Source organism: Paroedura picta, chromosome 5 (genome assembly GCF_049243985.1).
Source record: "Paroedura picta isolate Pp20150507F chromosome 5, Ppicta_v3.0, whole genome shotgun sequence".
Taxonomy (NCBI): domain Eukaryota; kingdom Metazoa; phylum Chordata; class Lepidosauria; order Squamata; family Gekkonidae; genus Paroedura; species Paroedura picta.
Window position 1 is genome coordinate 41,347,013 of NC_135373.1, and position 14,554 is coordinate 41,361,566.

At 47.6% G+C, this 14,554-nt stretch overlaps 1 protein-coding gene across 2 annotated transcripts in view; it reads right to left on the reverse strand.

The window, feature by feature from the left end:
• Positions 1 to 14,554, reverse strand: part of CSMD2 (CUB and Sushi multiple domains 2) — a 644,506-nt gene that overhangs the window by 82,833 nt on the left and 547,119 nt on the right. For both annotated transcript variants that reach the window (XM_077337490.1, XM_077337489.1), the window contains 5 exons: positions 10,465 to 10,653; positions 6,766 to 6,943; positions 3,683 to 3,828; positions 3,074 to 3,154; positions 1,856 to 1,969 (listed from right to left, as the gene is read on the reverse strand). In XM_077337490.1, coding sequence (XP_077193605.1) covers positions 1,856 to 1,969; positions 3,074 to 3,154; positions 3,683 to 3,828; positions 6,766 to 6,943; positions 10,465 to 10,653 — 708 coding nt within the window. The remainder of the gene's footprint in view (positions 1 to 1,855; positions 1,970 to 3,073; positions 3,155 to 3,682; positions 3,829 to 6,765; positions 6,944 to 10,464; positions 10,654 to 14,554) is intronic.

Consider the following 14,554-nt stretch of genomic DNA (forward strand, 5'->3'; position numbering starts at 1 on the left):
TTGAGACTCCTTCGGGTAGAGAAAAGTGGCATATAAGAACCAACTCTTCTTCTTCTTCTTCACAAGGTGACTGTTATGGAGAGAGGAAGGCTACAGGCATAAGCTGCTTTGAGGAAGGGTACAGGGAGGGGGTAAGCTTCCTTGAGGCTAGTTATGGTAAAGAAAAGCAGGGGGGGACCTTCCCTTCTTCTAAAGCTCAGCAGCAGGCCACCACAACACAGTTTGCCTCTGACCACAGAGGAGACCTTTCTATTCAGATGGGCTTTCTCAGGTTGCATTAGGCCGATGGGTTCGCACTTTATTTCAGCGCTCACTGTCCTTTAATGCCTTGCAAATGGAGCCTTAATTGAAATTTCCCATTTTCCCCCCATATAATTGCTACCTTCTCCGAGCATTCAGGAAAGGGCTAGCTATAAATTAAAATCAATAAATAAAGGTTAGCAGGTCCGCTTGTTTGCCTGAATACGTAACAGCTCTTAATATCCCACCTGAATGTAATTAGTGTTACAAATAGAGACCCATCAAAATGCACAGGTGTGTTCGCGTGTTTGTTTGTTCATAATTAGGGTTGACTTGAAAGGGGGAGGAGAAGGCAGGCTTCCCCTCCCCAAGCACAATAACATAACATCATAGAGTGGAAACTGAATGGTGACAGAGCATCCTAGGGTCATAAAGGTAAAGGTAAAAGTATCCCCTGTGCAAGCACCGAGTCATGTCTGATCCTTGGGGTGATGCCCTCTAGCATTTTCTTGGCAGACTCAATACAGGGTGGTTTGCCATTCCCTTCCCCAGTCATTACTATTTTACCCCCCCAGCAAGCTGGGTACTCATTTTACCGACCTCAGAAGGATGGAAGGCTGAGTCAACCTTGAGTCGGCTGCTGGGATCGAACTCCCAGCCTCATGGACAGACAGCTTCAGACAGCATGTCAGCTGCCTTACCACCCTGCGCCACAAGAGGCTCTATGGTCATAATACAGCCCACATCTAATTGGCTGCACAGTATCATCAGATAGCTTTCACGTGGAAACTTCATCGTTCCAAATGGTAATGTCGTCCCATCGCAACATGATCCCTGGCGGCTGGGATCACACAGTGAAGAAGGAACAATCCCCGACAAAATTGAGGAGGGAGAGAGCAGCAACACACCACAAGGACTGCAAATAGGTACTGAAGAGGTACACATGTTCAGAGGTATCCCCCGCTCCGTTTGGGACCTCAAAATCGAAATAATAATAATAATAAAATGCACAATTGCTATCCTGAAATGGCATAAAATTCTGGGCAGCCCAATCTGTACTAACATCTCCATGTTGATTTCCTCTTTTCAGGCTCACAATCCCATCCCAACACATCTCTCCAGCAGGCATCTTCTTCACAGTTACACCATCTATTCGCCTCCTTTGTTCTGATACAAATCCACCCTCAGATCTCATTGTTCGACTAAAAAGTGGTTGAAATGTGAAAATCGGCTGGAGGAGAATGCCCTTCATGCACGTCCCCATTGAATGGTACCTCTAGAACCCGTGTCCTCCTTGTTCCCTGGGACTTTGAAATCAACAAATTCCCTAAAGTCAGGGATGACTAGAAGCCAGAAGTCTGCAAAAATCATACTAAGGGTTATCTTTTTGACAACAGCCAGTCAAATATCCATTGTCATGGAAGAGTGTTCTTGATGTCCATATAGACCCCACCTCTCAACATAGAATTTCCATTCCTAACCCTCCTTTCTGAAAGCCATGGGTGGATCCTACCAATACCACTTGTAAGGCCAAGCAGTGTTTTGCTGGCTACCATTTCTGTCCCTTTCCATCACAGGTGCGCACTAGGGCTCTAAGGCGCCTGAAGCCACCTACCTTCACATGTTGGGGGAGGGCCTTCAAACTGGAGGTGAGTACCAAGCCTGCAAGTCAGGATTTCATTTCCAACCAGGGTGTAGCCAGGAAGACATCGGTACCGAATGATGTCACCTGTAGAAGAGGATACAGGTGCGGTTCAACAAACGCCCAAAATTCAGATGAGGGGCACTTTAGGGAGACATATACACAAATACTACAAGAGTCATGTGGTCTTTGTTCCGTTGAATTCCAGGACCTTCTACAACACCTCTCTGTCAGCCTAGATCCATCGCTCTTTGCTTCTTCCCACTTCCACCTCCGACAGAAGTATCCCATGGAGACCTACCTTTTCACAGCTGTGGCCTATCTAGCTCAGCAGCAGCTTTTTAGAGTCTCAGGCAGAGAAAGGCTATTCTCAGCATCAGCTAAGGGAGGGACCTGGGGAACTGCTGCCTTTCTGAGTAGTACACTTTGATAGACCAAGAGTCTGTATATCAGCTTCTTAAGGGGAAGGATCATGATTCTGGTATGCACAAGGTCCCAGGTTCAATCCTTAGCATCTCCAGCTAGAAGGATAAGGTAGCTGATGATGTGTAAGACCGTGGGAGTTGTTGGTGGTCCAAGTACAGAATACTGCTCAGATTCATTATAAAGCTTCATGGGTTAACATGTGTTCCCAGAAATCCTTTACTGGGAGAGGACAGAGATTGAACCTGGAATCTTCTACACACAAAGTATGTGTTCTTCCAATGAGCGGTGACCCTTATGGCTAGTGGAAAGGTGGAGCTTTGCCCCTTAAGGCTAAACTCAAAACATACAGAAGAATGAAACAGCAAAATCCTGAACAGACTGCAGAGATGAGAGGTAAATGTATTGTGCAAGCAGAATGATAGTACAGCAGGGAATGGGATGGGCCATAAGCTCCCAACCTTCTGTGCTAATGTTCTACTTTCAGAGAGGGTTATCTTCCCTCCCTCCCCACCCACCCCCACCCAAAACTCAACAGCAATTTTAGCAACAGCTCTTCCTTCCAAAAAAACAAAGCAAACCCACATCTTCCAAGATTTCTTGGGCTAGATATCACGACACTTCCATAAGGTTCTGATTTGTACAGCAAACATGCCCTGAAGGAGACGTGCTGCCGTGAGTTGGGGGCACAGGAAAGAGACCTAATTAGGAATGGAAGGGACCATTTGGGAACAGAGTGTTTTGCAAAACAGAACATGCCTCCCGTACCTATGTTGAAGTCCTCATTTTCGGTGATGATTTCGGCATTGGGGACCATGGTTGGAGGCTGGCATCTTGAAAGCTGATAAGCTGACGAACAACATGTCAGAGTAAGAACATTTACATTCAAGATCCACGTAAGACATCTGAACATTTAAGGATAAGCAGGGAGGCTGTAGCCAACATTTAGGGAGACCCAGCTTTCTCCATAGGCATTCCCTGCCAGGTTAAGAAAAGACCTGTAAGCATGGTTAACATTTAAACTCTGGATTTTTTGTTTCCTTGGCCTGCTCCAGTCTTCTTCTGAAGACTGATGGTGCTGTTTTTATGAATTATAGGCATTGCTTTGAGAGCTCTAGATTTTTTCCCCTTCCTGTGTACCTCTCGGGGTCCTCTTCTTTGGCAGAAAATTCAGCTTATAAATGCAGATGCAAATAAGTGAAGAAAGACTGAACAGTCCCTGACATACCGGGGGAAAGTTGCTGTGTGCCAGATAATACAGTATCATGCAACAATTGCATAGAGTTTTATAATTTCATTGTCCTACATCCCATTTTATTGCAACACATCCCATTTAGCAAAATGCAGGTCTTGAACCCTAATAAGCTAGGTACAAACCGTAGAAATGGATGGCAAAGACCCCTCCGTTGGCTGCATCGCTGTAGAATTTCAGGAGGACCTGGTTGGAAGAGCTCTGGGTGGCTTTCTTGGCTGAATTTCCTGTAAAGACACCCAGCTGTGGGGCTGTTTGCTGAGGCCCATCCCTGGATGGGTGAAAGGGAAAAGACAATGATCTAACTGTGGGAGTCCAGTGGATCAGGCAATCAGAAAAGGCAAAGGAAATGTGGCACTTGTCCCTGCCATAAACAGCCCAGAACACTCCTAGCCAACTCAGCAAGCTGGTTTTGACTCCCCACTTTTCCTCCAAGTGTAGCCAGCTGAGTGCCCTTGGGCTAGTCACAATTCTCTTAAAGCTGCTCTCACAGAGCAGTTCTGTCAGAGCTCTCTCAGCCTCGCCTACCTTACAGGGTGTTTGTTGTGGGGAGAGGAAGGGGAGGTGATTATAAGCCGCTTTGAGACTCCTTCGGATGGTGAAAAGCGGGGTATAAAAACCAACTTCTTCCTGTATCCCTAGGGACTGGACATGCCTACATTCTGCTACGAAGCTCCCAGTTCTGCAATGTTTGATTAATCCAGACAACTTGCCACTGAGGGAATCCTGAAGCCTTTGCACTATGCCAATCTTCGGCCTTAATCTTGGTGGGAGGAAGGAAGAGCACAACGCTTGTACATTCCCTTGACCTGAATTTCTGACACGCCTTCACTCCTGTCCTCACATCCCCCCAGATACTTTGCAAAGCATCTTCCTCTGTATGATTTCCTTCATATATTACGATAACTCCAGTGCTAATCCAATTCTTGGGGGAGCAGGAATGTTGAGAATTTAAGTCAATTATTCTTGTGTTTTCTGCTTTGCTTGCCTTTGGGTTTTGTTGCTGAATTGTCCCAATTGCTCGTTGTCTTTATCAGTGCAATACTGTTTCAGTTCACTGGAGTGACTCCTGCTCAATGAGTTGCTTTAATCCAGTTTTATGCTGCTGCTTTCTCTATTTTAGTGACTTCACTAACCATACATTTAATGATTTTACTAGTTTTGACGCATTATAATATATTTAATGGCACCCTGAATAGCCCAAGCTTGTCAGGTCTTGGAGGCCAAGCAGGGTCAGCCCTGGGGAGGGCTTGGATGAGGGTGCTGCACACAGTCAGGCGATGGCAAACCACCTCTGCTCCTCTCTTGCCTTGAGAAGCCCAGGAGGGTTTACCATAAGTTGGTTGTGGCTTGGTGGCACCTTACTATTATGATTAATTATGAATTTTATGCTTTCCTTTCAAGATGCTTGGGGTCAAAATCATGTTAGATGTTTGACATTTCTCTGCCACATGGGCTGTTTTATAACACTCTGGATAGTATCACTCTGTTGTTAGATGGTTAGGTCTCTGGAATGCAATGGTTTTCTTCCTGTGTTGGCTTCCAGGTGCAAAAGGCCATGCTCTAGCTCCATTGCCAGGGCGACTCTCTTCCTTCAGGGTTACTATCTTCTTTTCACAACTGGGGAAGTGTCTGCCATTAATCACTAACCTTAACTGTTTTATTCCCCCAATGTTTTGTGAATGACAATCAAACCCAAAGGTCCAATTTGCTTTTCTAGCAAGAAACGATCATGCTGCATATTTTTAGCTGCGGAGATGCTGTTTACTAATTTGATACTAATTTACTTTCTCCTTATATCTGTACTCTTACGATCTCTGTTCCACTGTCTGAGGAAGTGTGTGTGCACATGAAAGCTCATGCTGTGAATAAATCTTTGTTGGTCTTAAAGGTGCTATTGGACTCAGTTTTTGTTATCTTCCTTCAGGTCCTTGAACAAAGTGATCCATCAACATGAGTCTTCACAGAGGGGTTGAGCACCTGAGATTTATAAGAGAGTCCTCCTTCAATCTTTGCCAGTCTTGGGAAAGGACTAAGATGAGCTAATCTGATCTCTTCAACAAACCTCTTTGCTTCTTGAATGAAGTCTAGTTATCGAGAGGATTTGGAGTTTTTAACGCTTGGAGCATTTGAGTTTGGTGAAGAACCAAATGCCATTATCCAATAAATAAATGGCTTCATGGATCCATTTACAAACAACATTGAATTTCCGTGGGCCTCACATTTGCTTCAACCTCTGCAAAAGTGAACCAACCAGTTTGTCTCTTCTGGACCAATGGACCAGCCACTGGCACAAAATCACGTGGAGATAGGTTGTATACTAGGAAATCGTCTTGTGTAAGACCAGACTAAGCTATCATGTTCTAGGGTAGGCCATAGTTTGAACCAACACATTCAGGATATTTTTCCATATATATTTTTATAATGATAATTCTGTGCCATCAAGTTGCAAGCAACTCATGGCAACCACTCTTAGGGTTTTCAAGGCAAGAGATGAGCAGAGATGGTTTGCCATTGACTTGCTTTCTGCAGTTACAAGGGGAATGGATCCAGATCTACCTGAAACAAAAATATACTGCAGATTATAAATATACTAGGGACAAAGCCCATTGCATTCAGGAATACATTGGGCGCTAGATTGGGGGTGGGGTGGAAGAACTCTGCAGATGGCCTCTCCCTCCCCCTGGAAAGGCTGTAAAGGCTGCAGGAAAGGCTGCAGGCTGGAGGAAAGGCTGGAGGCTGGAAAGGCTGCATGCTGGAGGAGGCCCCCAGGCAGGGAACTCACCAGCAGGGGCAGCTCTCATGTAGCAGGGATCTGCAGCCTCTGAGCCTCGAAGGGAAGTAGAAGGAGGAGGGGGTGGTCAGGGGTTGGGGGATGGGAGATGATTGGCTGGCCGCTGGACAGACAGGCAAGCTGGTTGGAGGAGCAGGCACTCAGGGGTGGGGACAGCCTCCCTTAGTGGGTGTTAAGCGCTGAGTGGCACTTAAGCCATGAGACACGCTCCTCCTCCTAGGCCTTACCAGAAATATTAAGTGGAACAGATGAGGCTGAAGTTCTCAGAACATGCCTTCATTACCACGACTTTCCATAAGAGAGGCTCTGATCCTCCACACTCTCTCGAGCTTCCATCTCCTCACCCTCCCCCCCCCCCCGGGCAATTGTTTGGGCCCAGCTGGTGGTCCTCTCAATCTACCCAATCCCACTTACCAGACGGTGATGAAGTCATTGTACGGCTCTGTTTGCAGCAGAGTGAAGTTGAGGAAAATGCCGTACCCGACCGACACCGTGAGCAGCCACAAGCACTCCTGGGAACTGGGATACTGATTGGGAAAGCCGGGGGAGTAGATGGTGCCATTGTGTACGGTGATGTTTCCTCCGCAGGGGACTGTGTGCAATTGACAGCAGAAAAAGAAAGGGGAATTTGATCAATCAAGTCCCAGCTGGGCTGACGTCAGCCTTGTGTGGTCCACTCCCAGCAGCCTGCTGGTGTGAGTTAAATTTAGCAAGAAGGAGCGCATACTTGGGATGTCTCAGCAGGTAAGGCAGAACTCATTGGTGCTTAGTGCACCTGACACAGCACTCTTGCATAGGGATATGTGAAAGGGCCTTCCTGGACCGGACTGAGACCTTGACAAGCGACGCCACCGCCAGCTCTATTTTAATGGCATCGTGTTTGCTGATGCTTCTAAACTGGCTTAGATCACTTCTCCTGCAGTCCGGTTTAAACTGGGCCGAAGGAAAAGTCAGGATCTGTGCCTCTTGGGGAAATTGCTCCCGGCAGCACGCAGATCCTGGCTAGGATGGCTTCTCATGCAGTGCAGTTTAAACCAGGCTGCTGGGAAAGCTCTGTTTTAATGGCTATTTGCTTGCTGATGCTTCTAAACTGGCTTTGATTGCTTCTCCTGCAGCTTGCTGATGTGTAGGAATATGAGCAAGGGCCTTCCTGGACCAAATCGTTGGAAGCAGCTCTCCCGCCAGCTCTGTTTTAATGACTATTTGCTTGCTGATGCTTCTAAGCTGGCTTTCTTCAGAGCTCCCAAAATGGTGCATGGCACAGGGAATAAACCAAAACGATCAGTAACATCATTATTATCCAAATGAGAACGGAACAGCCAAGCGAGAAGGAATACGATCCCAGAGACTGAACTGAGATATGAAAGGGCAATGGAAGAAGAAAGAGTTTTGACCTTCTCGTGACACTTCTGCAAAGATGGAGCTCGATGGTTTACCTGAGGGAGGGCATTCAAGAGCTCTGGGTCAAGCTGAAAAAATGGAAGAAGGTTAGTCTGCCTAGGATAAAATTTGAAGTAGGGCTCTCCAGTTTTCCTTCTGTGTAGGTTTGCAGGGGAGGAGCTACTCCTTCAGAGATCCAGACTGTTAAGGCCTTTACGCTTGAAAGCCCCCATTATTAATTAGTGACGGTTTTCAATGCTGCCATTATATGGTTTTCCCAACTGAACAGCTGCATCTTTGCTGGCATTGTGCATGAACTGAATTTTCTGACTCATCCCCGTGGTTGTGCAGTGGTTAAAGAGTTATAGAGTGACAGACTCTAATCTGAGGAACTGGATTTGATTCCCCACCCCTCCACATGCAGCCAGCTGGGAGACCTTGGGCTAGTCACAGTCCTATTAGAACTGTTCTCACAGAGCAGTTGAATCAGAGCTCTCTCGACCCCACCTCCCTCCCTGGGCGTCTATTATGGGGAGAGGAAGAGAAGGCGATCGTAAACTGCTCTGAGACTCCTTCAGGGAGTGAAAAGCAGGGTATTAACCCCCCCTCCCCAAATCTTCTCTAGCAACTGCCCTTACCAGGTCTCTGGGGAACATGGATTGCCACTAATTGGATGTATTGGGACTCATGTGATTAGAGAGCTAGCCCTGGAACGCGCCCTGCAAGGAGGGGATTGGCAGAAAGGGGGAGCTGTTTCCACGGAAGCTTGCCCATCGCCACTTATCGTCTTCTTGAGGCTGCTGTACGCTGTCCAAAGACTCCCGCGAGTGCAGTTTGGAAGCTACTGATAGACACGGCCCATTCATCAAAAGATCATCAAAACCAACGCAGCACTTCCAAGACAAAAAGTCGGCAGCATTCCGGAATCGCGGCAGCTGCCCATGCAGGAAAGATGAAAAGGGCGTGCTGACTACTCTTCCCTGGCCCATGGTTGTAAAGGCTGCCTCTCAGCGAGGGGAGCAGCGTGGGGCGAATCATTAAACGTACTCCAGCGCAGCAAGGTGGATGTTAAAGACGTGAGGCCAGGACGTGATCAAAGGCCTGTTCCTTCTACCTTATTTACTCTGCTGCCCGCCTCGTCATAAATTTCTGGCTCTGAGAGCTGCTTGAATATGGAAAGGCGAAGGGGGGGGGGAACTTATTTAGGACAGTAAAACATCCTACTAATCATGCGAACAGGGGGGAAGACACGGAAAAGCGGACAGGGAGGCCATAAAGTGAAGGCTGTCTGTCCAAGGGCCGACAGCCATCTCTCAGATCACACACATCGCTGGGAAAGTGACAAGGTGTGTTAAATAACCCCCAGGAGATGGGCCAGAAGTGGCAGGTAATGGGAAAGGAAGCTACTGGTGTGTGTTACAAGGAAGGGGAGGGATAGCGCAGGGCCAATGAACTTCATGGAGTGTACGAGAGACGCTTAGCAGCTTTCTGACTGTGGGGGATCTGGGCAGGAATGGAATGGACTTCATAGGCACCGGTGGCTCAACGCCTCCCCCCACTGGGCTGCACTACAGTGGACCTATAAAAGGGCCCTACCCAGCCTGGCCTAGCCTCATGCCAGCATGGTTTCAGGTTAAGAGCGGCGGACTCTCGTCTGGATAATAGGGTTTGATTCCCCACTCCTCCTCCACTTGCAGCCAGCTGAGTGACTTGGGCTAAGTCACAGTTCTCTCAGAGCTCTCTCAGCCTCACCTCCCTCACAGGGTGTCTGTTGTGGGGAGAGGAAGGGGAGGCGATTGTAAGCCACTTTGAGACTCCTTCAGGTAGTGTAAAGGTGGGGGTACAAAACCCCAGCTTTTCTTCTTCTTCATGCAGTGAGAAGGGAGGCTGTGCCCAACATACTGCAAAGGCTGGCTGCTTCTCTCTTCATCTTTTGGGCAAGGGGTGCTGGAGGGGCCTAGTCATCGCCCTTCCTCTCTCCTTTCCGGAAGCAGGGCTGGGCCCGACCAGGGGCTGAGGCAGACAGACTGCCTTTCCGTCCTCTGCAGGGGTGGCAGTAGGGTCCTTTTTCCTCCCCGTTCCACCCCTGGGTCTAGGAATTGCCATTTCGCTTTACTTTGCTCCCTCTGAAGAATTCTGGAGACAAAAAAAGGAAACTTCTTCCTGAAAACCATTCCAGATGAGCAGTCGTGTTAGTCTGCAGCAGCGAAATCAAAGAAGAGTTGGAGGCGCATAAGACTAACCAAATTTATTCCGTGACTCAGAGCTTGCTTCCTAAGATGCACGGAATGTATGCCCATTAGCCAGATAATTTGCACATTTCTCTGTCTGCCTAATGGATGTGCTATTCAAGCATCCGAGGCATTCACCTCTGACTCAAGCTGGAATTAATTTTGTTAGTTTTTAAGGTGCTGCTGGACTTTTCAATTTCCTGAGAAAACAATGGGTGATGAAAGCTTTCTGTTTCTCAGATACACACCATCTCAGTCTTTCAGCGCGCCCTGGGTGGGTGGGGGGGATGAAGAAAGAGCATGCGTTTCCCTACAAGCTGACAGATAACCATATTAAGGGACAGATGTACATATTTAACTGATTTATGCATCAAAAATAAATGTCCACGTCTAAAGTGACACCCATTGCCAGAGGTTGAGAGCAAGGATCTGTCTTTTCCTCCCTTTCTTACTCTCTGCCCACCCCGGCACCCTTCCAAAAGGCGAATCGATAAAGCCGTACCTTCACACCTGGGCAAGGGATGGTCCCAGTTTCTATTGGTTCCATGTTGGCAGGTCAAGACTGGATGGCCAATCAGCTGATAGCCAGGGAGACACTCAAAGGAGATGGACTGGCCCACGCTGTAACCAGCTCCTCGCACGATCCCATTGGCAAAGGGTTCAGGATCAGGGCACTCTTGCAGCTCATAGGCTAGAAACCAAAAGAAGCAGGCATTCATTCAATATAATCCTTCCTCAAAGCTTGTGGAAGTCTTCTGTCTGTCAGGGTTCACCCCCTGGCTCCCATTTCTTTGGGGTGCCATCAAATGAAGAGCTGGGTTTTTTATACTATGCTTTTCACTACCCAAAGGAGTCTCAAAGAGGCTTACAAACACTTTACCCTTCCTCTCCACACAACAGACAGCCTGTGAGGTAGGTGGGGCTAAGAGAGCTCTGACAGAACTGCTCTGTGAGAACAGCTTTAAGAGAACTGTGACTGGCCCAAGGTCACTCATCTGTCTGTATGTGGAGGAGGAGTGGGGAATCAAACCCGGTTGTACAGATTAGAGGCCATTATACCACAATGGCTCTCAGTGAGAGGTTACCTTCCCCCTTCCCCTCTATTCAATCAGAGCATACTCTTTTAGCAGGGCTGCCTTTGGACTTTTTCTGGGTATAGAAGGGGTCTGAAATTTATCATCTTTAAGGACAGGTCTAAGTAGCAAAGTCAGGCAGGGGTTCTCTTCCTCCCAGGCATGATCATGAAGGCCATCTGGGGCAGATTTTTGCAACTGACTGCTTTCCAGATTGAAACCCAATCCATATGGGTACCTGATTAACAACACGGATTTGCATTTTTGGAGAGGGTTTAATCCACTCCACAACTGTTTCTTGGTGTTTGTACAAGCTGCGAACATGAGGAGAAAATCCGGTAGACTTTCTGAGAAGTCCCATCACCCCACATCTGTATCTCTAAATCCAGTGATCCCTGGAAAAGCACAGTCATGTGCTGGAAAATACACATAAAAAGAAGACAGCTGAAACAAACTACCCCCTTGTGCCCTGAAGAGATTTTTTTTTGTTTTTGCTTTTTAAAACACAAATAGCTAATATTGAAAGGGATTCTAATCTTCTTTTGTTTCAATGATACTGTAGAGCAGGGGTAGTCAAACTGCGGCCCTCCAGATGTCCATGGACTACAATTCCCATGAGCCCCTGCCAGATGGCATGGGCTCATGGCAATTGTAGTCCATGGACATCTGGAGGGCCGCAGTTTGACTACCCCTGCCGTAGAGCATAAACTGCACACTTCTGGAACATAAAAACGGGCCAAACTCAAAGAGAGCCCCCTGTCAACATTTAAAGGGGTTTCTATTATTTTTGATTATTCCATCTGGCAGGAGTGCACAATTATGCTTTTGTTGAACTACGAAATTAGCCCTTGGCGGGCTGAAGATGCTATGCTGGTTTGTTATTGGCAAACAGGGTTTGTGTTGAAAGGGTGTCTATTACTTTGTCTGATTTCTGCAACACAAGGGCTCCTCTTTTCCAGGATCTCTGATTAACACCCCCACCCCCCACTCCAATCCCTCCTAAGCTCATGGCCTCTTCAAAGTCACTGGGAAGCTGGGGAGAATCATTCTTCTCCCTTTCACACTCACATCCTACTCCCACGAAATTCGATGAAAGCTCATCAGACTCTTGATGAAAGGCAGAACAATTCCTAAGAGGGACAAAGCTGGAGGAATCCTCTCAGCCCTAAGTGAAGATCCTTTTGGGATCCTTTCTTTTCTCATTGTTAGTTGGAGAACCCTGGAGTTTACCTGAAGCTCAGAATCCTGAACTTCTTTCCTCTGATTCTTTTGGGTTTCTTCTTAGTCAAAGCATCTAGATCAGGACTACAATTCCCATTAGCCCCTGTCAGCATTTGCACATAGGAATTGTAGTCCATGAACATCTGGAGGACCACAGGTTGACTACCCCTGATCTAGATGGAGGAAAGCTGGAAATAGGTTTCTAAAACCTCCCTCCCCCCAACCATTTTGGGCTTAATTTCACCCTTTTCCAAGCTGACTTTTCGACGATGCTGAGTAACTGTGGCTGGATGGGAATCTCTCCATGAAAAACTGAATTGTTTGACATGGAAAGATTCCCATCTTGCCATGTCCTACCTCTGAAGATGCCTTCCACAGTTACCGGTAGAATGTCAGGGACTAAAACGACCAGACCGTGGCCACACAGTCCAGAAAACCCACCACAACCAGCTGACTTGGGTTGTGAAAGCTTTCGACAATTCATATGCTGATAAAGATATACTCCCCCTCCCTATTGCCTTTCTTTGTTCTTTCCTCTGGGTGCAAAAGCAAGCTTAGGGGAAGGAAATCTAGTGATGAAAAGTTAATGCTGTGAATGCTTCTGTTGGGAACAGTGCCGCAGCAGAGTATGCGCACACGGGAACATAACAAAGAGGATTTCTGGGTCAGACCAGATGTCTACCTAATACAGCATCCTGTTCCACGCAGCTGCCAAAACAGCTGCACTAGAGGGCCCACCAACAGGGCATGAAAGGCATCGCCTTCCCAGACACTGCATCTAAGCACTGGTGTTCATGGGTTTGCTGCCCCTGCCTACAGAGGTTGGCTTTAAGGCCAAGATAAGCATTATGCCTGCCACAGGAAAGATTTTACAGGTAGGTGTGATGTCAGGGAATATGCTCTCTGCAGCCCAATTCAGCTCAGGGTGCTCTTGCAAGACAGAGCTGTTCTGCCAAGCTTGTGGTTGAGGCCAGGAATTTAACATTGAAGAATGCTGGCCTCCCTGACAATGAATGCCCTACTTAAAAATACTGACCTGCTGTCATAACCTAATCACCGCCAGGGAAATTTTACCTGCACTTTCACCATGCAAGTCCCTTGGGTTTTCTTTTCTATTCTGCATCACCCCTCACTTTTACTGTGCACCTCCATCAGATTTTATTTTTAGTTCTGCATTCACTTTCCTCCCTTAAAAGCCCAGTTCGCTTTCCTGTCACTGTTCCCCCGGATTTTTTGAGAGTGGTTTTGTGGCTGTTTCTTTGCTCCGAAGCCGAAGGTAATTCAAAGGCATATAGATGCCTTCAGATTCTTTTTCCCACCCATCAACGTCCACATTGAGGTTGTTTTCCAATATTCCCCCCATCCTCCCCCCTTCCTCTTTGCTACCTATGGTGTACTCTGCTGGGAAGCATGGTTCACACCAGACCATATAACAGAGACTGCAAAAGAGCTGATCCTGCAGGGAGATCTCTCTGTGCAGGCTCGGCTACGCTCTGCTGGGCTGCAAGGTTCAAACCAGAGAGCCTAACTGAGGCTAAACATGAGCCAATCCTGCAGGGAGACCTCTCCCTGCAGGCTGGGCTGGGCTGGGCTTTGATGGAATGGCCGTAATAACCAGACTGCCAAATGAAGCATGAAAAGGAGATGATCCTGTGGAGAAAACCTCTCCTTGGGTTTCTACTGGATAGCCTGGTTCAAACCAGGCTGCATAATATAGGCCACAAAGGAGCCAATCCTGCAGGAAGACTGGGCTGGGCAACTCAATTCAAACTGGACTGCCTATCAGAGACTGCAAAGGAGCTGATCTCTTCACAGGCTCACTGTGGCCTGAGCACAATGACACAAAAAAAGAATGGTGCATAAACGCGGGAGCCAGTTTCAAAGTCAACCATAAAGGCTTGACTGCTGGAAAAATCTGCACTAAGTTGTTAGTGCAGAAAAAGTCTCTGTTTTCTTTCTAATCATTCCTTAGAAAGAATCCTTTCCATGAATCCTTTTGCTTAGGTAGCTGTTCCACTTAATATTTCTGGTAAGGCCTTGGAGGAGGAGTGTGTCTCATGGCTTAAGCGCCACTCAGCGCTTAACTCTCGACCCTGAGTGCCTCCTCCTCCAACTGGCTTGCTTATCTGGCCAGCGGCCAGCCAATCGCCTTCTGTCCCCCACCTCCTTCCACTTCCCTCTGAGGCTCGGAGGCTGCAGTTCCCTGCTGTGCGATAGAGCTGCCCCTGTCAGTGAGTTCCCTAACAGCTGCCTGCAGCCTCTCCTGATCCTGGGGGCAGGGAGAGGCCATCTACAGAG